We start from the raw sequence: 27,550 nt of genomic DNA, 5'->3' as shown, positions 1-27,550 counted from the left end.
CCCTTTTGGTTTTTTTCTTCTCCTCGCCGTTAATGTCCCACATCAAAAGGCAGTTAACATCAAATCTCCAAAGTAGCACCAGAAAATTCTCCAAAATCTCTAGCACATAATTCATCCAAATCTTTCTCCATATTCTCTAAGCACACCTCTGCACAATTCATCCAAAAAACTCTCAAGCCGCCCCTAGCCTTTTGCCCGATCAATCAAAGCGGATCCCGAACTTAAATTTAATATGTTTAAATTTAAATTTTTATTAATATCACAATAAAAGCTTGATTCGAGACGTCAGCAAAATACTGCCGTCTGTTCCAAAAAACAAAAGCCCATTGACCCTTCGGAACAGAGTGAGGAACGGCCATACGTGCAGGCAACAACAGCACCGACTCTACGAAGTCAGAATCGAATCTTTCTGTTTGCTTTCCCAATTCATTCAGGCTAATTTGCGGATGAGGAATTAACATACTGACTCTCTTTCATCCTTCCTGTTCATAGAACGAGGAAAACTCTTTTTAGCAAGTGTTAGTGTTCCAATAACCAATAAAAGGGTTAGTTCATTAGTTCATAATTTATTACTAACTCGAATATTTTTTATTTTTTGACTATAAAAGAATAAATAAAAAGAGGGTAAATTTATATTTCGTTTGCAAATTTATATTCCAAAGAGGGAAGAGCACCTGGTCACTTTTCGGAATTCAATGGGCAAGACTCAGATTGATTATCTTCTCTACAGGAAATGTGATAAAGGTCTGTGCACTGACTGCAAGGTCATCCCAAGTGAGCACCTCACGACTCTACATAGGCTCCTAGTTATGGACCTGGAGATCAAGAAGAGTAGGAGGAAGAGGGCGGGGTGCAGACAACCTAAGATCAAGTAGGGTAACTTGACCAAGGACAAAGCTCAGGAGTTAGGGGAGAAGTTGTTGGCTATGAGGGCCTGGATGAGTAGGGGGGACGCGTCTAGTATGTGGTTTACGACTGCGGATTGCATTAGGGTAGCTGCTAGAGAGGTCTTAGGGGTCACGAAGGGCTCTCCTGGGGGTCATAAAGGGAACTGGTGGTGGAATGGAGAGGTTCAAGGTAAAGTGAAAGCTAGGAAAGCTGCTTATTTGAAGCTAGTAGAGAGTACAAATGAGGAGGAAAAAAGGACTTATCGGGAGTGTTACAGAAAGGCAAAGAAAGAGGCGAAATTAGCAGTTACGACGGCTAAGAACGCGGCGTTTGCTCATTTGTACGAGGAGCTCGAGGGCAAAGGCGGGGACAAGAGGTTGTACCGGTTAGCCAAGGTAAGGGAGAGGAAAGCCCACGACTTAGACCAAGTCAAGTGCATCAAGGACGAGGATGAAAAAGTGTTGATGGACGAGGTACTCATTAGGAGAAGATGGCAAACATACTTCCATAAACTGTTGAATGAGGAGGGGGATAGACGCATTGTGCTGGGTGAGTTGGAGCACTCCGAGAATCGGCGGGATTTTGGATACTATAGGCGGATTATGGTGGAGGAGGTGGAAGGGACGATGCGTAAGATGTGTAGGGGCAGAGCGACGGGGCCAGGCGAAATCCCGGTGGAATTCTGAAAGAGGGCGGGGCGGGCAGGTTTGGAGTGGCTCACTGGGCTGTTTAATGTTATTTTTAAGACAAAGAAGATTTCCGAAGAATGATGGTGGAGTATGATGGTTCCGCTTTACAAGAACAAGGGTGATATCCAAAATTGCAACAATTATAGGGGTATCAAGTTGTTGAATCACACTATGAAGGTTTGAGAGAGGGTGGTGGAGGCCAGGGTGAGGAGGTGCGTGTCTATTTTCGAGAATCAATTTGGATTCATGCCAGGGCGTAGCGATTCATCTGGTAAGGAGATTAGTGGAGCAGTATAGAGAGAGGAAGAAGGATTTGCATATGGTGTTTATTGACCTTGAGAAAGCATACGATAAAGTTCCGAGGAAGGTCCTATGGAGGTGTTTGGAGGTTAGCGGTGTTCCGGTAGCGTACATTAAGGTGATTAAGGATATGTATGATGATGCTAAGACTCGAGTGAGAACTGTGGGTGGTGACTCGGAGCATTTCCCTGTGGTGATGGGGTTGCACCATGGATCGACTCTTAACCCATTTTTATTTGCTTTGGCGGTGGATGTACTGTCGCGTCACATCCAAGGGGAGGTGCCTTGGTGCATGCTATTTGCTGATGATATAGTGTTGATTGACGAGACGCGTAGCGGAGTTAACGCGAGGTTGGAGGTTTGGAGACAGACCTTGGAGTTTAAAGGTTTCAAACTGAGTAGAACCAAGACAGAATACTTGGAGTGCAAGTTCAGTGACGGGACCCATGATGCAGACGTAGAGGTTAAGCTTGATGCTCAAGTTATCCCCAAGAGAGCGAGTTTTAAGTATCTCAGGTCTATTATCCAGGGTAACGGAGAGATTGACGAAGATGTCGCGCATCGCATCGGAGCGGGATGGATAAAGTGGAGGCTCGCTTCCGGTGTTTTGTGTGATAGGAATGTGCCGCTAAGACTTAAGGGTATGTTTTATCGAGTGGTGGTTCGACCGGCTATGCTGTTTGGGGCTGAGTGTTCGAGGTAGACCTAAGAAGTACTGGGGAGAGGTGATTAGGCTGGACATGGCACTGCTTCAGCTCACGGAGGACATGACCCTTTATAGGAGGGTGTGGAGGTCGAGAATTAAGGTAGAAGGTTAATGGGTAGTTTATAGTTGTTCACCGATAGTCTTAGTAGCATGCATGTCCCTTCGTATTCTTAGATTTTTATTACGTTATGTGATTTTGTTGGCCTCAGATATTATATTCCATAATACTATTATTTGATACTACTTATCCTTTATGTCTTCCTTCCTTGCTTTCCTCCTCCTCCTCCTCCTCTTCTTGCCCTTCCTGAGCCGAGGGTCTATTGGAAACAGCCTCTCAACCTATATTAGGTAGGGGTAAGGTCTGCGTAAAGACTACCCTCCCCAGACCCCACATGTTGAGATCAAACTGGGTTTTTTGTTGTAAAATTATCTACCGAAAATTATGAGTTTAGTAACCTAAAAATTACATCTCTCCCTGCCACCAACAGTCCCTCGAAGTGACTTAACCATATTAGACACTCATCATCATCTGGCAATCCCAATTGAGCTCAAAGATTGTTTACTTAGATAATTCTAATCAATGTAAGGGCATTTCAAGCATAAATCAAATCAGAAGCTATTTTCGCACTCCTATGGGGACGGTATTGTTTCACCAAAAATACTTGCTCCACAATGCAAGGCAGATAACTACAAATTCCACTTGTAACAACAAAAACAAATTCCACTTGCATGTCATTTTTAATTGCATAAATATCAATGAACTATATGAAAAATATATGAACTAAGAAGCTTGAGGACAATATATAAAAATAGAAATACCAAATACTCCAAATGTACATACATATTTACTTACTTACATTAGGAGGATTAAAAACATTAAATATCAAAACAACACAAAATTATCCATCCTCGATTTGCTATGTCTTTCTTCAGCAACTCGAAGACAAAATTTACCTTCTTTTTTTGTCTAAACATTTATCCAAAATAAATCCTCCTAAAGCCTAATTTTCCATAAATTCCTTGCCCCAAAAAAGACCCTAACCTCCACTTTTCCCCTTACAACCAAACATCATTTTCCATATCTGCTACCACTAAATTCTTACTACTATATATATACACAAACATACAATAAAACCCAAAAAATAAAGTTAGGATTTCCAAATATTCTTCCTCCTCCCACCTTCCTTAATATAAACAAGCAAAAATAGAGGAAGCAAAAAAAAAGGCCCACCATTTTACTGGATCAGATCCGAAACCCACCCGACATCCGGGTTCGGAGCATCCGCATTCAGATTCGGGTGAACCATATCAAGTGGATTCTCCTTGCTCAACCTCTCAAACATCTTTACCCTTAAATCCCTACCTGACTCTACCCTCTCAAACGCAGGTTCCTCCTCCCACAGATCAAAGCACCGATTCCCGGGTCGGGTCAAATTCCCAGTTGGTGTTACAGGCAAGCTACAGAAACCGGGTCGGGTCACGGGTCGTCCAGGAGATCCTAATTGCACATTCCAAGCCGTAGGCATGGAATTCAACCTGTTCAACTGCAACTGACGAAGCGAAGCCATTACGTCATTAACCGAGTTCGAACCCAGCGACCGACTCAGCATCGGAGACATAGGAGGTGACTCAGTCGGCGGGGAACTGGACTCCGGCGAGGAAACAAATTGCAGAGCTCTACCGCCGAGCCGAGGAGATTGATGCTCAAACGATGAGTCAGCGTTAGGGCTCAAAACTCTCAATTGATCAGCTGAGTGAGCAAAGAAACAAACCCTTCGTTTACAGTTCACACCATCTTTACACGGCTGCGTACGATAGCGAGCTGGGTGAAGCCAACACTCAAATACGCCGTGAGCAAACTCACACCCATCGCCTCTCAAACAATTCCCCTTACGAAAATCCGGACATGCAGTACCGGAATAGTGGTACTTACGTGGGTCCCTCCGACGAGCCTTCTCGCCGTGATGAAGGTACGGACATTCAGTCCAATCATGTGACCTCCCACGTGCGCACTTCCTCACCTTGAACTCAAACATCCTGAAATTATCACATGCGTACATGTCCACCGGAAGTTCAATTTCTCCATTTTCTAACTCAAACTGAGAATAATCTTCAGCAAAATTAGGGGTAACATTGGAATTTTCGCTAGGGCTTAACATGAAGTACATGTTAGACGTTTGATCATCTGTGTATGGCCATGGTGGAATATCAACCGTTGGATTAAGGTGGTGGTTTTTTCCTCCGATCATTGTAGGGAATGTGGCTTTGGAAGTGTAGGCGGTGATGTTCAGTTTGTATATAAAGTTGTGGAAAAGTGGAGTTTTAACCATGGTTAAGTGTACTAACTAACCGTGGTTAGTTTTAGCTTTAGACATTGCGATGTTCTAGTGAGGTTAAAATTAATGAGAGAGGCTAAAGTTACAGGGGAAGTAAATTTGCTACAAGGAAGTTGTATTGTGTGACAGGACACGTGGATTTAATGCGGATGTTTTAGGTTGTGTGCTTTGATTTGATTGGGCAATGATGGGAAGTTTGTAACCGAATTGGGGAGTTTAGAATGTGGAAATTTACAGTGACGAACTGACGACTCTAGAGTTCCGGAGGCGGTGAGGTGGGGTTTGTAGGCTTGAGGGATTTAAATGAAGATAATAATTAACGGGCCGGGAATTATGTGACCAGATTAGACATTTTTGGACTTTTTCAAATGATTTCTTCTGGAGGCTTTGCGCAAAACCACTGGTCCACTTTGATGGTAAAAATATGAAAATTATAAAACGAAACAAGTATTATAAAATAAAAATCGTAAAGTAAAGATAAATATGGAGAAAAAATAATATACTATTCAAATTTCAAATTTATATATATAATGAACTGAAAATTCTTCTATTTATAGAAGAAAGGAAGCAGCTGTAAGGCTTTTCTTTAGCTGCTTGTAAGCTATCTGCATGAGCTGCTTGCAACCTGCCTGTTTAATAAGAAACTGCTGCAAATTATTTTATTGAGCTGATTGCAACCTGCCTGCATTAGTTGCTTGTAGATAAGTTTCAACAGAGTACTAAATGGATAGTCTTATTCAGGAAGATTATTTATAGCGGAGTAATAAATGGACATTCACAATATAATTATTTTCATAACACTCCCCCTTGGATATTCATTAAAAGGTATTGTGCCTCTTACTAGGAAAAAACCCTGTGGGAAAAAATCTTAGTGAAGGAAAAAGAGTACATATTTAGTAATACGCATTGCTAGCTGCCTCATTAAAAAGCTTATAAGGAAAACCCCGTGGGAAAAAACCTTAGTAAGGAAAAAAGAGTACATCGTGTATTTTACTCCCCCTGATGAAAACCTTGTTTTAAATATTTGAGTCTGCGCATTCCAATCTTGTATACCATCTTCTCAAAAGTTGAAGTTGGTAAAGATTTAGTGAATAAATCTGCCGGATTGTCACTTGAACGGATTTGTTGCACATCAATGTCACCATTTTTGTGAAGACCGTGTGTGTAGAATAATTTTGGTGAAATGTGCTTCGTTCTATCTCCTTTTATAAATCCTCCCTTCAATTGGGCTATGCATGCAACATTGTCTTCGTATAAAATTGTGGGTCTTTTCTCACATTCCAAATCACATTTTTCTCGAATAAAATGAATTATTGATCTCAACCATACGCATTCCCCACTTGCTTCATGAATAGCTATTATTTCAGCATGATTTAAAGAAGTAGCAATAATAAATTGCTTTGTGGAGCGCCATGATATGATAGTACCTCCACATGTAAACACGTACCCAGTTTGAGATCTAGCTTTATGGGGATCAGATAAATAACCTGCATCTGTATAACCAACAAGATCTACACTACGTTTGTTAGAATAAAATAAACCTATGTCAAGAGTTCCCTTTAAATATCGCAATATATGCTTAATCTCGTTCCAATGTCTCCGTATAGGAGAAGAACTATATCTTGCAAGTAAATTAATAGAAAATGCTATGTCAGGCCTTGTAGCAATAGCAATATACATTAGTGCACTAATTGCACTGAGATAGGGTACTTCGGGACCAAGGAGTTCCTCATACTCTTCTAGAGGTCGGAACAAATCTTTATTCACTTCAAGTGATCGAACAACCATTGGTGTACTCAATGAGTGCGCTTTGTCCATGTAAAAGCGTTTTAATACCCTTTCTGTATATGCAGATTGATGAATAAAGATCCCGTCAACTAAATGCTCAATTTGCAGACCAAGACAAAGTTTTGTCTTTCCAAGATCTTTATCTCAAATTCTTTATTAAGATATTCAATTACCTTTTGGAGCTCTTCTGGAGTTCCAACAAGATTTATGTCATCAACATAAACAACAAGTATAACAAATTCTGAAGCCATTTTCTTTATAAAAATACATGGACAAATAACATCATTTATGTAACCCTCTTTCAGCAAATATTCACTGAGGCGATTATACCACATGCGTCCAGATTGTTTTAAACTGTACAAAAATCTTTGTAATCTGATTGAGTACATTTTCCGAGATTTTGAATATGCTTCAGGTATTTTAAATCCTTCAGGGATTTTTATGTAAATTTTATTATCAAATGACCCATACAGATAAGTTGTAACCACATCCATTAGATGTATTTCAAGCCTTTCACGTAAGGCTAAACTTATGAGATATCGAAATGATATGGCATCCATAACGGGTGAATATATTTCTTCATAATCGAGAATCCTTGTGCAACAAGGCGAGCCTTGTATCTTTCAACTTCATTTTTATCATTCATTTTTCGCACAAAAATCCATTTATGACCAATTGGGTTTATACCAGCAGGTGTTTGGACTAGTGGTCCAAAGACCTCTCTTTTAGCAAGTGACTTCAATTCCGATTGAATTGACTCTTGCCATTTTGGCCAATCAGATCTTTGTCAACATTCTTCGACAGATCGACAAGATTTTCACTATCTTGCATAATGTTAAGTACAACATTATATACAAAAAAATTATCCACCACTATTTCATATTGATTTAAATTAATCCCATTACTAGTAAAACTTATTAAAAGTTCCTCACTCACTTGAGTCTCGGGTTCATTGATTTCTTCAGGAATCTCAGAATTAATCAGATCTTGGGTCTCTTCAGGAGATCCCTTCATAATATCATTTTGATTATTTGTCGATTTTATTTTTCTAGGATTTCGATCCTTAGAACCCAAAGGCCTACCACGCTCCAGGCGTGCTTTAGGTTCAGTAGCTCTCATGCTAGTAGATGGTCCTGCGGGACATCAATTCGGATAGGAATATTCTCTGCAGGGATATGTGACTTAGTTATCCTTTTCAAATCAGTAAGTACGTCTGGCATTTGATTTGCTATATTTTGTAAATGGATGATCTTCTTGACCTCCTGATTACATATAGGGGTACGTCGATCAAAGTGAGATAATGATGAAACTTTTCACACAATTTCTCTTTTGATTTCCTTTTTCTCTCCCCCTAATTGTGGGAAATTTATTTCATCAAATTGACAATCTGCAAATCGAGCAGTAAATAAATCTCCCGTCAAAGGTTCAAGATAGCGAATAATAGAAGATGATTCAAACCCAATATATATTCCTAACCTTCTTTGGGGGTCCATCTTATTGCGCCGGGGTGGTGCTACTGGCACATATACAGCACATCCAAAAATTCGTAGATGGGCAATATTTCGTTAATGACAAAAAACTAATTGTGACGGAGAATATTTATTATAATGTGTCGGTCTGAGACAAATAAGTGATGTTGCGTGCAAGATAGCATGGCCCCAAATAGTAATGGGCAATTTTGTTTTCATAAATAGTGGTCTTGCTTTCAATTGCAGCCGTTTAATAAATGACTCTGCAAGGCCATTTTGAGTATGAACATAAGCTACACGATGTTTAACTTTTATCCCAACTGATAGACAGTAATTATCAAAAGCTTGAGATGAGAATTCTCCAGCATTATCAAGGCGAATAGCCTTTATATGATAATTTGGGAATTGTTCCCTTAATCGAATTATTTGGGCTAATAACTTTGCAAACGTCATGTTGCGAGATGATAGTAGGCACACATGAGACCATCTTAAAGATGCATCTATTAGGACCATAAAATATCTAAACAGCCTACTTTGTAGGTGAATAGGTTCACATATATCCCTATGTATACGTTCTAAAATATTACAACCTATGAGGTCTGCAAGTTTCACATCTAAGTAATACCCGATCCGATAGTAAAGGCAGGGGATTCAATGCCAACCTTCATTGGTGATGGTCTAGTTATCATTTTGCCTTGATAACAAGCATCACAAGAAAATTCATTATTGGTAAGAATCTTCAGGTTCTTTAATAGATGCCCACTCGAATTTTCAATAATTCGTTTCATCATTATTGATCCAGGATGGCCCAAACGGCCATACCAAAGCACAAAAGTATTTGAATCAGTAAACTTCCGGTTCACGTTAGAGTGTGATTCAACTGTACTAATATTTGAATAGTATAAGCCAGAAGATAAAGTAGGTAACTTTTCTATAATGCATTTCTGGCCAGAAATATTCTTTGTAATATAAAGATATTCCACATTCATTTCATCTATTGTCTCAACATGATATCAATTTCGGCGGATATCTATAAAACTCAACAAGTTTCTTCGGGACTTGGAGGAGAACAATGCATTGTCGATAATAAGTTTTGTTCCCTTAGGCAGAAATACAGTAGCTCTTCCGGAGCCTTCAATCAAACTTATATTACCAGATATTGTAGAAATATTTGCTTTTTCCTTATGCAAATAAGAAAAGCATTTTCGATCTTTGAATATGGCATGAGTTGTTCCAATATCAATTACACAAATATCTTCGTGATTGGTCTTTGATCCAAACATAATTTGAGGATTATCCATATTCTTCAAAATGACATTAACAAAATAAATATGATAGTAAACATCATTTTCAAAGCATAACTTTTATTTATGTACAACAATTACATAACCATACTATCTATTATAAACAATAAAAAATAAAATATTTACATTTCTACAGATTCACTACCAATCACATGACTTGTTTCTCCTTCTGGGAGTGCAAAATAATCAGCTACATCCAAATGCATGAAGTCTAAATTATCTTCAGAAATAAAATTTGCTTCAACATTTTTCTCAGTCTTCTTGAGGGAGGCTTGATACAACTCTACCAGGTGCTTTGGCGTACGACATGTACGTGACCAGTGCCCTTTTCCTCCACATCTATAGCATGCATTTTCTGGCTTTGCTGCTTGCACCGCTTCATGCTTTTGTTCCTTCCTTTTCACTGCTGGTGGTGAGGAGGGTCTTTGGTGCATTGTTATTACCACGATTAGAGTTTCCTCCCCGACCATGGCCATGACCACGACTGGGGCCACGTCCTCTTCCACGCTTAGCTTGGTGGAAGTTCGTCTCATTCACTTCAGGGAATGGACAAGAACCAGTAGGTTGACTTTCATGATTTTTCATTAATAGCCCATTATGTTGCTCGGCTACAAGAAGATGTGAGATAAGTTCAGAATACTTTTTGAATCCCATCTCTCGATATTACTGTTGCAGGAGCATATTCGAGGCATGAAAAGTGGTGAAAGTTTTCTCTAACATATCATGATCAGTAATATTATCACCACATAGTTTCAATTGGGAAATAATTTTGAACATAGCAGAATTATACTCACTGATAGATTTAAAATCTTGTAGCTTTAGATGAGTCCAATAATAACGTGCCTGTGGAAGAACGACCATCTTCAGGTGGTTATATCTATCTTTCAAATTGTGCCACAGTATGACTGGATCTTTAACAGTAAGATATTCTATTTTCAGGCCTTCATCAAGGTGATGGCGCAGGAATATCATTGCTTTGGCACGATCTTGGTTTGATGCCTGATTTTTATCTTTGATGGTGCCTGCCAAACCCATCGCATCAAGATGAATTTCGGCAACAAGCACCCAAGACATGTAGCTTTTGCCCGATATATCCAGGGCTACAAACTCAAATTTAGAAAGATTTGACATTATTTAAAAAAAGAAAGTTCGTACCTCTTATACTTTCAAAGTATTTTTTCGAGATGACAGAGTCTCGTGCTGATAACGTGTTATAAAATAAAGACTATAAAGTAAAGACAAGTATAGAGAGAAACTGATATATTATTCAAACTTCAAACTTATGTACATAATGAACTGAAAACTCCTCTATTTATAGAAGAAAGGAAGCAACTGCGAGGCTTTTCAGGAAGCAGCTGCAAGGCTTTTCTTTAGCTGCTTGTAAGCTGTCTGCATGAACTGCTTGCAACCTGCCTGTTTAATAAGAAGCTGCTGCAAATCATTTCATTGAGCTGCTTGCAACCTGCCTGCATCAGCTGCTTGTAGATAAACTTCAACATAGTACTAAATGGATAATCTTCTTCAGGAAGATTATCTATAGCGGAGTAATAAATAGACATCCACAATATAATTATTTTCATAACAAAAAGATATAATTGTGCTTTTTTCCCCATATATTAATCATGTCTAGTGTAAATTACAGATTCCTTTTATTTATTTATTTATTTATTCATGTATGAAGGTATTTACCTGAAATTAAGAAAACAGCTTTTGAATATAAGCTAAATGTATATAAACACAATTCTCTTTTAATGCATGGCAGTTAGATTTTTCATGTATTTTTTTCCTTGTAAAAAATGAACTTATATATTGAATAGGTTAAAAAAATCCATGTCATAATGGTAAGTAAAAATTCTAGATTACATATTTCCTAAAAAAGAGAAACATGTACTCTTCTCTTTCTGTTGATGTCGTGATATTTATTTTTAAATCTGTTTTAAAAAGAATATAAATTTTCTAATGTTAAAAATAATTTAATTGAAATATTTATTTTACCCATAACGAGAAGTTTTACGGCCAAAATATACCATGAAATATTTTATGATAACAAGTCAAAGATCTTCTTCTCTCTCTTAAACCACATGCTCATTTAAACGTCACCACATAATTTAAACGGAGTGAATAAGAAGGAGTTATGAAATAAAAGCAATTTAGTAAAACATGAACAAAAAATAGAGATAGAGAGAAGGAAGAGATTTTATTTCTTCTTCAATTGTGTGTTCTTTCCATCTATTACAATGCCTTTATATAGGCATGAAAAATGAAGAAATGTGTCATTGAATATGTCATTAAGCATTTGAGAGGAAGATCATGGAGGAAGATAGACATCCACCATAATTTTATTTTTCTTATAACACTCCCCCTTGGATGTCCATAGATAATGTGCCTCGTTAAAATCTTATTGAAAAAAAATACTAGTGAAGGAAAAAGAGTACACATGTTTAGAAATACGCCTTTTGGTTACCTCATTAAAAACCTTGCAAGGAAAACCCAGTGGGACAAAATCTTGTAAGAAAAAAAGAGTACACCGTGTATTAACTTCCCCTGATGAGAGAATCAATTCACATCATTGAGCCTTCGCATCCCAATCTTGTACACTAATTTCTTGAAGGTTGATGTCGGTAGAGTTTTGGTGAACAAATCAGCCGTATTATCACTTGAACGGATCTATTGCACATTGATAGCACTATTCTTTTGAAGATCATGTGTGAAAAATAACTTTGGTGAAATGTATTGTGTCCTATCTCCTTTTATGAATTCTCCCTTCAATTGGGCTATGCATGCTGCATTGTCTTCATACAAAATTGTGGGTAGTTTGTCACACTTCAAACCACATTTGTCTCAAATAAGGTTTATTATAGACCTCAACCATACACATTCTCGACTTGCTTCATGAATAGCAATTATCTCATCATGATTAAATGAAGTAGCCACGATTGATTGCTTAATCGACCGCCAATATATTGCAGTGCTTCCACATGTAAACACATAGCCTATTTGAGTTTGAGCCTTGTGTGGGTCAGATAAATACCCAGCATCAGCATAACCAACAAGATCGGGACTGCAATCATTACCATAAAATAAGCCCATATCGGTAATCCCTTTTAGATACTGCAATATGTGTTTAATTTCATTCTAATGTCTCCTTGTAGGAGCAGAGCTATAAGACTCCAAGGGACTGCGATGACTAAGCAGCTCTACCTTGAATCATTACGATCCCGCTTTACTTTGCCCAAGTTCGCTATCTCCAATACATGGCTATGCATAAAAATGTGCAGAAGTGTAGTATGAGTACACTACGGCCGGTACCCAGTAAGTATCAAGACTAACCTTAATGGAGTAGAGACGAGGTACAATCAAGACTCACTAGTCAAATAATCTGTGCAATATAGCATACACAAAATAATAGAAAACAAATAACAATAAGGGCAACACCAATCAACTAGTGATTTAAACAGCAAGGTAACAGGAATATCATAAATATTACTCAACGAATAATAAACACAGGTACAACCAATTAATCAAGTCCCTTCAAAATATACATCTTTTATCTATAAGTCTTTCAATGAAAATCTCTAGAATATAATCCCTTTCAATAAATATATCTCAAATATACTTTCTTCAAATAAATATATCTTTCAAATAGAATTCTTTCAAATAAATCTCTTCTAAATATAATTCTTTCCAATAAATATCTTTCGAATATAACTCCTTCAAGTAAATATGTTTCAAATATAATTCTTTCAAGTAAATAACTTTCAAATATAATTATTTCAAGTAAATATCTTTCAAATATAATTCTTTCAAGTAAATAACTTTCAAATATAATTCTTTCAAGTAAATATCTTTCAAATATAATTATTTCAAGTAAATATCTTTCAAATATAATTCTTTCAAGTAAATAACTTTCAAATATAATTCTTTCAAGTAAATATCTTTCAAATATAATTCAAGTAAATATCTTTCAAATATAATTCTTTCAAGTAAATAACTTTCAAATATAATTCTTTCGAATAAAAGTCACCATGTGACGCCTCATTTAACTTTCATGGCGTGAGAAATATATTCAACACATCACATCAAATGGCACGGCAATACCTTCGTGTACTTGTCTCATTCTCACCCAATATATATATATATATATATATATATATATCAAATCAATTGGCACGGCAACACCCTTCGTGCATTTATATCTTTTTCACAGTACACACATACAACAGTACCAACTAAGTGGGAGAAGTGCCAATAACAATAAAAAAAGAATAAAGTAGAGGCACACAGGAAGCAACAACGACTACAAGCCACATAGAAAATATAGGTGCACAATAACATCTCAAGATAAAGGCATGGATGTATACACAACAAACAATATCACAATATAATGTATGTCTCTCGTCCTCTCCTGCACGGAAACACCCTTCGTGCCCTGAGTATATGATAATATAAAAATAATCGCAAGGCATTACCCTTCGTGCTTTTACTCTCATCCTCACCTGATAATATAAATGAAACGGCAAGGCATCACACTTCGTGCTTTACACTCTCAATGGCACGACATCACCCTTCGTGCTTTACACTCTTCCTCACATGATAATATAATTCAAATGGTACGGCATCACCCTTCTTGCTTTACACTCTTCCTCACCAAGTACATGTATATCATTAACAAGCAAGGTAGGAAGCATAAATAACGTCAAGGAGAGTGTTTAATTCACAACACAATACAATAATTCATATCATAATTTGTCACTGACCACAATCAAGTTTCAATAAGTAACAGAATCAATACATTTCTCAATAAATAGCCCAAGGCTCCACATTCTTGATAATTATATTAACTCCTCAATTTAAACTTATTTAATAAATATTTGCAGATAAGGATTCCATCATGAATTTAGTTCCAAGAAACATATCAAATCAACAAACACACGGAATTCACATAAAATCCAAATAACAATAACACCAAATTATTATATAAAACACAAACTTGACAATTAAGGAATGCATCATGATAACTCAAGTATTTACTAGTGCCAACAATTATCCAATTTAATACATTAAGATGCCTAAAACTTCAAATCAATAAAATTTGCACATATAAGCCCGAGTACGTACTCGTCACCTCGCGTACACGGCTTCCAACCACACAATTTTCACATAAGACTCAATGCCTAAGGGGTAATTCTCCCACTAAAGGTTAGGCAAGATACTTACCTCTTTGAAGTTATGCCGATATTCGAAAATCGCCTTCTTGCTTGAATTAATCTCCGAACCGCTCAAATCTATCCAAATTAATTGTACAACTTCATTAGAATTCATCGAAAACAATTCCGAATAATAATACGTCGATTTAAAATTTTATTCCAAAAAGTCAACAAAAGTCAACGCGGGGCACGCCTCTCGGAACCCGACATAATTTTCATGAAATCCGAACACCCATTCCGATACGAGTTCAACCATATCAATTCTATCAAATTCCGATACCATTTCATCCCTCAAATCGTGATTTTTTATTTTAAAAATTTCTTCAAAAACCACCCTTTTCCTCAACTCAAAACACAATTTAAATGATAAACATAAGGATAGAATCATGAAAATAAATAGATTCTTGGTGAAGAACACTTACCTAATCGATTTTCTTGAAAAACCCACAAGGAATCGCTCAAAACCGAGCTCTACAAGTCAAAATGTGATAAGAATGGCCTAACCCTCGATTTGGAAAACTTATAATCTGCCCAGGTCTGAAAGCATCGCGAACGCGGAGAAAGTCTCGCGTTCGCGAAAAAGGAAGGCAAGGCTGTCCAGAAAAACCCTTCGTGAACGCGAAGAACAAGGGACGGAACCTACGCGAAAGCGAGACATCGAACGCGAATGCTAACGCGAAGAAGAAATATGAGGCTGCCATGAAGAGCTTCGCGAACGCGAGTGGCTAATCACGAACGCGATGGAGGAAAACGGCAAAACTTCACGAATGCGAGAGGTTGAACGCGAACACGAAGAAGAAATATGGGGTGGTCAGCAATAACACTTCGCGAACGCGAGATACTCTCCGCGTTCGCGAAGAAGAACACCAGAAGACAGAACATCATTTCAAAATATGAGGGAAATGACCCGTAGCCCATCCGAAACTCACCCGAGGCCCCCGGGACCTCAACCAAATATACCAACGCATCCCATAACATCATACGGACTTAGTCGAACCTTCAAAGAACCTACAACAACACCAAAAACATGAATTACACACAGATTCAAGCCTAATGAACTTAGAAATTTTCAAATTCCACAAACGGCGCCGAAACCTCCCAAACTACGTCCGAATGACCTCAAATTTTGCACACAAGTCAGAAATGGCACAACGAAGCTATTTCAATTTCCATAATCGAATTTCAAACCCGATATCAAAAAGTCAACCCTCCGGTCAAACTTTCAAAAATTCATCTTTCGCCATTTCAAGCCTAATTCCACTACAGACCTCCAAATAATTTTCTAGGCACTCTCCTAAGTCCATAATCACCATACGGAGCTATTGACATCATCAAAATTGCATTCCAGAGCCGTTTGGTCAAAAGTCAACTCTCCGGTCTACTCTTTACATTTAAGCTTCTAAATAAGGATTGTTCTTTTAATTTAATTCTGAATCTTCAGTAATTCAAACTCGACCACACCCACGGGTCATAATACATATTGCGAAACTGCTCAAGACCTTAAGTCACTGAACGAGGAGTTAATTCTTAAAATGACAAGTCGGGTCGTTACATTTTCCACCTCTTAAACAAGCGTTCGTCCTCGAACGTGCTAAGAATTATTCTGAGGTTACCAAATTGATGATTTTACTTTTACACATATACTCCCGGTTGATCCCACATTACCGCATTTGAGATAAGCCCGACAACACCATCTCAATTGAGATTATTTTTTTTATTCATATTTGTAAACTTTAAGACCAATTTCTTGCACTCCAAATATTTCCAAAAAGCCTGATTTTCAAAACAATGCACAGTATTAGCCTCAACTGGCTATAGCAACTTGTGCCTACGCACACATCAATATTTTTTGATATTGTTGAAGTACTTTGAAATTTTTTTGGGGTGTTACATTCTCCCCCACTTAGGATCATTCGCCCTTGAATGAGAAGTAGAGTCCGCTCTCAAACACATAACATAACTTATCTCTTCTTTCGCACGTCTTAATCCCCCAAATTTTACTAACTTCCAAATTTTATAAAACTTTCGGCAGAGTCTCCCCTGTAAATGGGGCCTATCCACCTGCCAGAGTAACACCAAAATAACTACTAACAACACATCCACAACCCAACAAAGCACTACAATATATATATCAATAACACTAATCTCAGCATTACCAGCACCGCATTATCATAATGATATCAGGATATGAAGCACATAATATGTATGCCCATCACCACATCTCTGGTCTTAATAGTTGCTCATAATCGATTACAACATCGCCAATTAACCTCATATTAACCAAAACCTCGTTTCGAATTTTTTACAACGCTGACAGCAAAATATGAGGCATGAAGACCTCATAACTATTTACCCGACTTAACGAGTCACATTTAACGTCACCTGGGTACTCACCTTATAGGCTAAAACTCAATAATTACAGCACAATTATGGCACAGAAACACATAAAAAAAATTATCACATAAGCCTATCAGGCATAACTCCCTATTAATACTATAGAACAAATTAAACTTCACAAAGGGAGAATTTAAATCATAAATATTTCACCACAAGGACCTCGTCCTTATATAATCTCCACCGCGGCTTATAGCCCGGTTTAAATATTTCACATCATATAAAAATGCGAGGATCTCGTCCTCAACTCCGAATCACAAGTATTTTACACATTGTGCCAATTGACATTTTTAATTTCCTTTCTTCCTTCTTTTCAATAAATTTCGTAAACACATAATGAACCCTCGTACCGGTAGGGCACAAAATTCATAAAAAAAATAAATTAGAATCAATTATTCTGAAACACATAAAACCCACTGTAGTGAATAATAAAAATTACTTTTGGACTTATAGCCCTCAATGGTGCACAAAAATAAAAATGACAGACGCGGGCTCACATCTTCAAATCTCCCAACATGGATAAACATATAAGTGGATCACACAATTACGAAGCTCACCCATAAGCGGAGCATAATAGGAGGACTCACCTCAATATTCAGAACCGAATAAAGCTAAGGAAAAATATCCTTTTATAACAGAATCAGGATCGTACCTGTAATGACACGATCTGGTGTATCGGCCTCAGCCAAAATCATAGCGATTATATCAACGGGTCGGGCATCCACATCTTAGGCGCCCTCTACCCACTTGTCCTCCACCTCTAACTGACCATGCACGTGGAGTATTAACTAGAATAACCACTGTAAGAATCCCGTGTCGATGGTGCATTAAAAGAACTTACTGTAGCACCCCGAATATTTTGAAATTATTGCTGTGACCCCACTGATACTGAAATGTAGAATTATTAAGGACGCAGGAATACCGCAAGCCCCAACATCATCCCATACAAATCTCATCCCTTAATCATGTACAAGTTTCGGAGAACCTTTCATTACCACGTAAATACATCTCAGGCCAAAACTGATATAACACACGACCCCGCAATTTGATCGTTGATAGTGGACTCCCCTCACTTGGCACGAAGCCATAGGACACATGCCGATGATCCACAATACTAACCTTCACCGGTCATAAGACACCTCAAGCCATTTATTTGGCACATGTCACCCGCGTGATAGTTAAAATCGCTTTCTCCAGTGCCTTGGCTGCCAGTATGTACCCTTCGCTAAATAGAAATACCATACGAATTACATAGTCTCTAATACCACCAACTATCTTCATATCTACATCCACCTCGTGATCCTACCACGATTGTGATGATTAGGCAATTAATTAAACATTCTTAATATCATACTTATCAATCAGATGTCAGAACCTGCTGCACCCCCATGTGCACAACTGAATGATCTCTAAATACTTCCGCATCCTCGATCTGGACGACACGTTGTAACAATGGTTGAGGCACCCTTATAACCCCTCTGTAGTATCACAAACCGTTGGCGCATAGTCGATACCGAGTGCGCAATTTCATACACGAGTGGATGCAAAAGAACATAAGATATATGGTTCAAGCTGAATAAATGCCGCACGATAAGGAGTGAAAGAAGTGAATTCTTCCTACTAGCTCTGTAGCCCCTCGAAGATAAGTACAGACGTCTCCGTACCGATCCGCAAAACTCTACTAAACTCATTCGTGACTCGTAGAACCTTTGAACCCAGGGCTCTGATACCAACTTGTCACGACCCAAAATCCCACCACAGGCGTCGTGATGGCACTTAGTCTCTAAGACTAAGTAAGCCGATTTTAATTACAATTCAAGCCATTTTAAAAAAAATAGAAACTAACAACAGAACAAAAATGAATATAACAACCTCCCAAAACTGGTAGTACTGAGTCACGAACTCTAACTAAATACATGAAGTTATCTCGAGGATCGAATATACAATACTGATCGAATAAGAAATCAACAGTACAATAAAATGGAAAGACTCCAAGGGACTGCGACGACTAAGCCGCTCTACCTTGAATCCTTACGATCCCACTTTACTCTGCCCAAGTTCGCTATCTCCAATACCTGGCTCTGCACAAAAATATGCAGAAGTGTAGTATGAGTACACCACGGTCGGTACCCAGTAAGTATCAAGACTAACCTCAATGGAGTAGAGACGAGGTACAGTCAAGACTCACTAGTCAAATAATCTGTACAATATAGCATACGAAAATAATAGAAAACAAATAACAATAAGGGCAACACCAATCAACTAGTGATTTAAACAGCAAGGCAACAGGAACATCATAAATATTACTCAACGAATAATAAACATAGGTACAACTAATTAATCAAGTCCCTTCAAAATATACATCTTTTATCTATAAGTCTTTCAATGAAAATCTCTAGAGTATAATCCTTTTCAATAAATATATTTATCTATAAGTCTTTCAATGAAAATCTCTAGAGTATAATCCTTTTCAATAAATATATCTCAAATATACTTTCTTCAAATACATATATCTTTCAAATAGAATTCTTTCAAATAAACCTCTTCTGAATAAAATTCTTTCCAATAAATATCTTTCGAATAAAATTCTTTCAAGTAAATATCTTTTAAATATAATTATTTCAAGTAAATATCTTTCAAATATAATTCTTTCAAGCAAATATCTTTCAAATATAACTCTTTCAAGTAAATAACTTTCAAATATAATTCTTTCAAGTAAATATCTTTCAAATATAAATTCTTTCAAGCAAATATCTTTCAAATATAATTCTTTCAAGTAAATAACTTTCAAATATAATTCTTTCACGTAAATATCTTTCAAATATAATTCTTTCAAGTAAATATCTATCAAATATAATTCTTTCAAGTAAATAACTTTCAAATATAATTCTTTCGAATAAAAGTGACCATGTGACGCCTCATTTAACTTTCATGGCGTGAGAAATATATTCAACACATCACATCAAATGGCACGGCAATACCTTCGCACACTTGTCTCATTCTCACCCTATATATATATATATATATATGTAGATCAAATTGGCACGGCAATACCCTTCGTGCATTTATATATTTCTCACAGTACACACATACAACAGCACCAACTAAGTGGGAGAAGTGCCAATAACAATTAAAATAGAATAAAGTAGAGGCACACAGGAAGCAATAACGACTACAAGTCACATAGAAAACATAGGTGCACAATAACATCTCAAGATAAAGGCATGAATATATACACAACAAAAAATATCACAATATAATATATGTCTCTCGCCCTCTCCTGCACGGAAATACGCTTCTTGCCCTGAGTATATGATAATATAAAATAATTACACAGCATCACCCTTCGTGCTTTTACTCTCATCCTCACCTGATAATATAAATGAAACGGCATGACATCACCTTTCGTGCTTTTACTCTCATCCTCACCTGATAATATAAATGAAACGGCACGACATCACACTTCGTGCTTTACACTCTCAATGGCACGACATCACCCTTCGTGCTTTACACTCTCCCTCACATGATAATACAATTCAAATGGCACGGCATCACCCTTCGTGCATTACACTCTTCCTCACCAAGCACATGTATATCATTAACAAGCAAGGTAGGAAGCATAAATAACGTCAAGGAGAGTGTTTAATCCACAACACAATACAACAATTCATATCATAATTTGTCACTGACCACAATCAAGTTCCAATATGTAGCAGAATAAATATATTTCTCAATAAATAGCCCAAGGCTCCACATTCTTGATAATTATATTAACTCCTCAATTTAAACTTATTTAATTAATATTTGCAGATAAGGATTCCATCATGAATATAGTTCCAAGAAACATATCAAATCAACAAACACACGGAATTCACATAAAATTCAAATAACAATAACACCAAATTATTATATAAAACACAAACTTGACAATTAAGGAATGCATCATGATAACTCACGTATTTACTAGTGCCAACAATTATCCAATTTAATACATAAAGATGCCTAAAACTTTAAACCAATAAAATTTGCACATATAAGCCCGAGTACGTACTCGTCACCTCGCGTACACGGCTTCCAACCACACAATTTCCACATAAGACTCAATGCCTAAGGGGTAATTCCCCTACTCGAGGTTAGGCAAGATACTTACCTCTTTGAAGTTATGCCGATATTCGAAAATCGCCTTCTTGCTTGAATTAATCTCCGAACCGCTCAAATCTATCCAAATTAATTGTACAACTTCATTAGAATTCATCGAAAATAATTCCGGATAATAATACGTCGATTTAAAATTTTATTCCAAAAAGTCAACAAAAGTCAACGCGGGGCACGCCTCTCGGAACCCGATATAATTTTCATGAAATCCGAACACCCATTCCGATACGAGTTCAACCATATCAATTCTATCAAATTCCGATACCATTTCGTCCCTCAAATCGTGATTTTTTATTTTAAAAATTTCTTCAAAAACCACCCTTTTCCTCAACTCAAAACACAATTTAAATGATAAACATAAGGATAGAATCATGGAAATAAATAGATTCTTGGTGAAGAACACTTACCCAATCGATTTGCTTGAAAAACCCACAAGGAATCGCTCAAAACCGAGCTCTACAAGTCAAAATGTGATAAGAATGGCCTAACCCTCGATTTGGAAAACTTATAATCTGCCCAAGTCTGAAAGCATCGCGAACGCGGAGAAAGTCTCGCGTTCGCGAAAAAGAAAGGTAAGGCTGTCGAAAAAAACCCTTCGCAAACGCGAGGGAAGGAGTGCGAATGCGAAGAACAAGGGATGGAACCTACGCGAACGCAAGACATCGAACGCGAACGCAAAGAAGAAATATGAGGCTGCCATGAAGAGCTTCGCGAACGCGAGTGGCTAATCGCGAATGCGATGGAGGAAAAAGGCAAACCTTCACGAACACGATAGGTTGAACGCAAACGCGAAGAAGAAATATGGGGTGGTCAGTAGTAACACTTTGCGAACGCGAGATACTCTTCGCGTTCGCGAAGAAGAACACCAGAAGACAGAACAGTAGTTCAGAATAGGAGGGAAATAACCCGTAGCCAATCCGAAACTCACCCGAGGCCCCCGGGACCTCAATCAAACATACCAACGCATTCCATAACATCATACGAACTTAGTCAAACCTTCAAAGCACCTTCAACAACACCAAAAACATGAATTACACACAGATTCAAGCCTAATGAACTTAGAAATTTCCGAATTCCACAAACGGCGCCGAAACCTCCCAAACCACGTTCGAATGACCTCAAATTTTGCACACAAGTCAGAAATGGCACAACGAAGCTATTCCAATTTCCATAATTGATTTTTGAACCCGATATCAAAAAGTCAACCCTCCGGTCAAACTTCCCAAAAATTCATCTTTCGCCATTTCAAGCCTAATTCCATTACAGACCTCCAAATAATTTTACCGGCACGCTTCTAAGTCCATAATCACCATATAGAGCTATTGACATCAACAAAATTCTATTCCGGAGGTGTTTGCTAAAAAGTCAACTCTCCAGTCTACTCTTTACATTTAAGTTTCTAAATAAGGATTGTTCTTTTAATTTAATTCTGAATCTTCAGTAATTCAAACTCGACCACACCCGCGGGTCATAATACATATTGCGAAGCTGCTCGAGACCTTAAGTCACTGAACGAGGCATTAATTCTTAAAACGACAAGTCGGGTCGTTATACCTTCCTTTAATAAATACTCACTAAGGCGGTTATACCACATTCTTTCTTATTGCTTTAGACCATACAAAGTTCTTTGCAGTTTGATTGAAAATATTTCCCGGAACTTTGAATTATGTGCGTCGGGCATTTTAAATCCCTCGTGAATATTCATGTATATCTTATTAACAAGTAAGCTATAAAGGTACGCTGTAACCACATCCATTAAATACATGTCAAGCTTTTCATGGACAACAAAAATAATGAGATAACAGAACATTATAGCATCCATAACAGGAGAATACGTCTCTTCATAATCGACACCAGGCCTTTGTGAAAATCCTTGTGCAACAAGGCGTGCCTTATATATTTGTACCTGATTTTTCTCATTCCTTTTACGTACAAAGACCCATTTATAGCCAACAGGCTTAATACCATTAGTTGTTTGGACTACAGACCCAAAAATTTCACGTTTCGCAAGTGAATCCAACTCAGATTGGATTGCTTCTTGCCATTTTGGCCAATCACGTCTTTGTCGACTTTCTCCAATGAATTGAGGTTCTAGATCCTCATTGTCTTTCATAATGCTAGATGCAACATTGTATGCAAAGACATAATCCACCACTATATTCAATCGATTCAAATCTGTCTCAATATCGATTGGGTTTATTGATAGTTCCTTATTTTCTTGAGTCTCAGTCACATTGATTTCCTCATGAATCTCAGAATTGGTTAAATCATTAGTTTTTTTATGAGACTCATTCGTAGTGTCATTTTGATCATTTATTTTCCCTTTTCTTGAATTTCGATCCTTAGAACCCAACGGTCTACCACGCTTTAGGCGTGCTTTTGACTCATTAGCTATGACACTAGAAGATTGTCCAACAGGGACATCAATATGTATTGGAACATTCTTTACAGGGATATGTGATTGCGTTATCCTTTTCAGATCCGTAAATGTGTCTAGCATTTGAATTGCTATTTTTCGTAAATGAGTAATATTTTGCACTTCTTTTTCACAAATAGAAGCACGCGGATCAAGTTGAGACAATGATGGATTTTTCCACGAAATTTCCCGCTTGATTTCACCAATTTATCCCCCTAATTTTGGGGGAAATGCCTCATCGAATCAACAATCTGCAAATCAAACAGTGAACATATATCTCGTTAATATTTCGAGGTAGAGAATAATGGAGGGCGATTCAAACCCAACATATATTCCTAGCGTTCTTTGGGGACCCATCTTGGTGCGATATGGTTGTGTTATAGGCACATATATTGCGCACCCAAAAATTCTTAAATGGGATATATTAGGTTAATGACCCAAAACTAATTACAACGGGAAATATTTATGTTAATTTATCGGTCTAAGACAAACTAGCATTGCTGTATGCAAAATGGCATAACCCCAAACAGAAGTGGGTAATCTCGTTTTTATGAGTAACGGTTTTACTATCAATTGCAGACGTTTAATCAAAGACTATGCAAGGCCATTTTGATTATGAACATGAGCTACAGGATGTTCCACTTTTATCTCAATGTATAAGCAATAATTATTAAACGCTTGGGATGAAAAATCAGCAGCATTATCAAGTGGAATAGCTTTAATTGGATTATCAGAAAATTGTGCCAGTAATTGAATTATTTGTGCCACTAATTTTGCAAACACTAGGTTGCGAGGTGACAATAGGCACACATGAGACCATCTAAAAGATGCATCTATTAAGACCATAAAATATCTAAATGACCCACTAGGTGGGTGAATAGGTCCACAAATATCCCCTTGTATATGTTTCAAGAACGCAGGGGGCTCAATCTCAACCTTTGTTGGTGATGGTCTAATAATTAACTTGCCTTGATAACAAGAAGTGCAAGAAAATTTATTATTTAAAAGAATATTTAAATTCTTTAATGGATGACCATTTGAGTTTTCTATAAATCGTCTCATCATAATTGATTCAGGATGTCCCAATCGATCATGCCAAAGTACAAAAGTATTGAAATCAGTAACCTTTTGGTTCACGATAGAATGTGCCTCAATTGCACTAATTCTTGTCCAATACAGGGATGAGAACTTCTCAATAACCCTTTTCTGGCCAGAGACATTCTTGGTAATGATGAGATATTCGAGATTCTCATCCATTGTCTTAATATGAAATCCATTTCGACGAATATCTTTAAAACTCAACAAGTTCCTCTTAGACTTGGAGGAGAACATTGCATTCTCTATGATAAGTATTATTCCATTAGGTAGAGTTATAGTATCTCTTCCAGAGCCTTCAATTAGATTACTACTACCATAAATTGTAGTAACATCTGCCTTACACATACTTAAATAAGAGAAATATTTCTTCTCTTTGAATATTGTATGTGTCGTACATGAATCAATTAAGCAAATATTTTTACAATTGAACTTTGATCTAAGTTTGCTTTGAGAAATATCCATATTTTCTTCCCATGGTTTGACATACAAAAAGAAGTATATGAATAAATAATAGTATTTTCAGAAAAAAATATATTTAAACTTATTATTCAATAATGACTTTTTAATGTAATTTCGAGCAAACTCAGACAAATACTAAGTCAAACTCTCCAACCCGTATAAATACTCAAAGGTATAAAAGTTATAAGTTGGTTGAAATAATTAAGGAATATATATTTAGAATTAAATATATATGTAGAGAAAAATAGCTAATTACGTCAATCAATGACGCAAGCTATAAATATGACGCAAGTCATTGCTATTCATTTGTTTTAAAAATTTACGTTTAAGAAAACAACAAAACAGTGTCAAATAATTTTACCAACAAGTATGTTTTAGAAAAATCATTTGCTTGAACACAAATATTATAGGTTGACAAACCTTGAACACAAAAATTATAAGTGAGTACAAATCTATTATAAAATACTAGAACTATATTTATTTAAAACGAACTAATACTATTTAATAAAATATATAGTACTAATTGATATTAATGACTACTACTCATGTAAAGAAGTGTGATTACATGATGTTTATTCACTAGTTATTACGAATATGCAAAAAAATCCATTCTCATAGACAAAATTAGTTTGAGGTCCTTTATTCTTTAGAGAAGTTTGATAAAGCTCAACCAAATATTTTGGTATGCGACAAATATTTGCCCAATGCCCTTTTCCACCGCAACGATAGCATTCAGTTTCTGAACCCTTTTCCTTTGCCTTCTCATCTTTCCCTTTCCACTTTTGGAAGTTATTTTTCTTTGGGAATGATTAACACTAGGAAAATTTCTTCCTTGTCTACGACCACGAACAGGGCCACGACCTTTTCCACGCTTAGCATCATGGGAATACATCTCATCCACGTTAGGCAATGGTGTTGTCACGACCCAATTTTTCCTCCGTTGGGTATCGTGATGGCACCTAGTCTTAGAGACTAGGTAAGCCTAACAATAATTAAAACAACAATATTATTTAAATAGAATCTCTTAAAATTCCCAAAACCGGTAGTACAAGTCATAAGCTCTACAGAGTGTTTCCTAGAAAACTTCTAAATACAACTGTCCAGAAATGAGAATAAATAGTACAAAACAAAAAGGTTGAAGGTGACTCCGAAGCCTACGAACGCAGCAACAGGTTTACCTTGAGTCTCCACAGCAACAGTCCACACAGATAGCTAACGAACAAGTACCTGGATCTGCATAAAAATATGTGGAAGAGTAGAATGAGCACACCACACCGGTGCCCAGTAAGTATCAAGACTAACCTCGGTGGAGTAGTGACGAGGAACAGTCAAGACACCCACTAGTCTAATAAACTGAACAAATATAAGTACATGAATAATAGAAGTATGATGTCTACATAAAGACTATGCAATATGGCTCATAATACAGTAATGGCATTAAAGCAAGAAATAACAAGTATCAGCGAAATATCATGAAAATGACACAGACAAAGTGAATGGAACACAACCTAAATCCGGAATCACGAATATAGCAAGGACAGTAATAACTCAGTAATTACAACCGCTTTTACATCAGGTTTTAGTCAACAACTCCACGAGGTACCGAACCTCGGACAATTCATAACTCACGGGTCTCAATACCTGAACCCTAACACTTGGCATCCTGTTCCCTCATAACACCTCATAACTACACTGACGACTCACGTGCCAATAGAGCCATTCTCACATAGAAGGCAAGTAAACAAGGGTGAGCATCTATACTCAACAATATCAAGAACACCTCTTATCCGATAAGAGTGATTAACTACGTGTATGCTTGTGCAAGTGTCCTAACATAGTCCATACCAGCAAATAAGCATAAGGAGGAAGAAGAAGAATGGACAATACGTAGAATATTTTCTCACAGCTTTCACAGAGATAAAGCTCACACAAGTAAGTATACCACTACACAAATATCAACAACAAGAATGCCCCCAGGCCATAAATCATCACAAATCAATCCCTGACATAGCCCACCTTGTCTCGTCACATGTGCAATAGTAACATAAACTCCCGCCTTGTCTCGCCACATGTGCATAATAATGTTCCCACCTTGTCTCGCCACATGCGCAACCCATAAATATATATACATATCCCGTCTTGTCATGCCGCATGTGCAAATATCAATGGTAACAATAGCACAGCAGAAACCTCGTGCAACCCTATAGTAACAACCGCACGGCAGAAACCTCGTGCATCACAATGATAACAACCGCACGACAGAAACCTTGTGCATCACCACAACAAGTACCGCAACAACAATGACAATAATACAAAGTACGACAAGTAAATCAACTCAAGA

General features: G+C 37.2%; 2 protein-coding genes across 2 annotated transcripts; one reads left to right on the top strand and one right to left on the bottom strand.

Annotated features, from left to right (window-relative positions):
- Nucleotides 1–962: 962 nt before the first annotated feature.
- Nucleotides 963–1,574, top strand: LOC138893561 (uncharacterized). Its single transcript, XM_070178188.1, has one exon. It carries the CDS (start codon nt 963–965, stop codon nt 1,572–1,574), a length of 612 nt encoding a protein of 203 aa, XP_070034289.1.
- A 1,813-nt stretch (nt 1,575–3,387) lies between these two features.
- On the bottom strand, nt 3,388–4,928 carry LOC104111922 (zinc finger CCCH domain-containing protein 20). Its single transcript, XM_009621746.4, has one exon. The coding sequence runs from the start codon at nt 4,911–4,913 to the stop codon at nt 3,819–3,821; it is 1,095 nt and encodes a 364-aa protein (XP_009620041.3). The 5' UTR covers nt 4,914–4,928; the 3' UTR covers nt 3,388–3,818.
- Nucleotides 4,929–27,550: the final 22,622 nt, after the last annotated feature.

The sequence above is a fragment of the Nicotiana tomentosiformis genome, chromosome 6, assembly GCF_000390325.3.
Source record: "Nicotiana tomentosiformis chromosome 6, ASM39032v3, whole genome shotgun sequence".
In the NCBI taxonomy this organism is placed as follows: Eukaryota; Viridiplantae; Streptophyta; class Magnoliopsida; order Solanales; family Solanaceae; genus Nicotiana; species Nicotiana tomentosiformis.
Note: the sequence above shows the minus strand (reverse complement) of the source record. Positions and strands in the feature narration are given on the sequence as shown.

Excerpts from the sequence above, each read along its gene's own strand:
- LOC138893561 (XM_070178188.1), top strand. The coding sequence starts at position 963 with ATGTGGTTTACGACTGCGGATTGCATTAGGGTAGCTGCTAGAGAGGTC.
- LOC104111922 (XM_009621746.4), bottom strand. The coding sequence starts at position 4,913 with ATGGTTAAAACTCCACTTTTCCACAACTTTATATACAAACTGAACATC.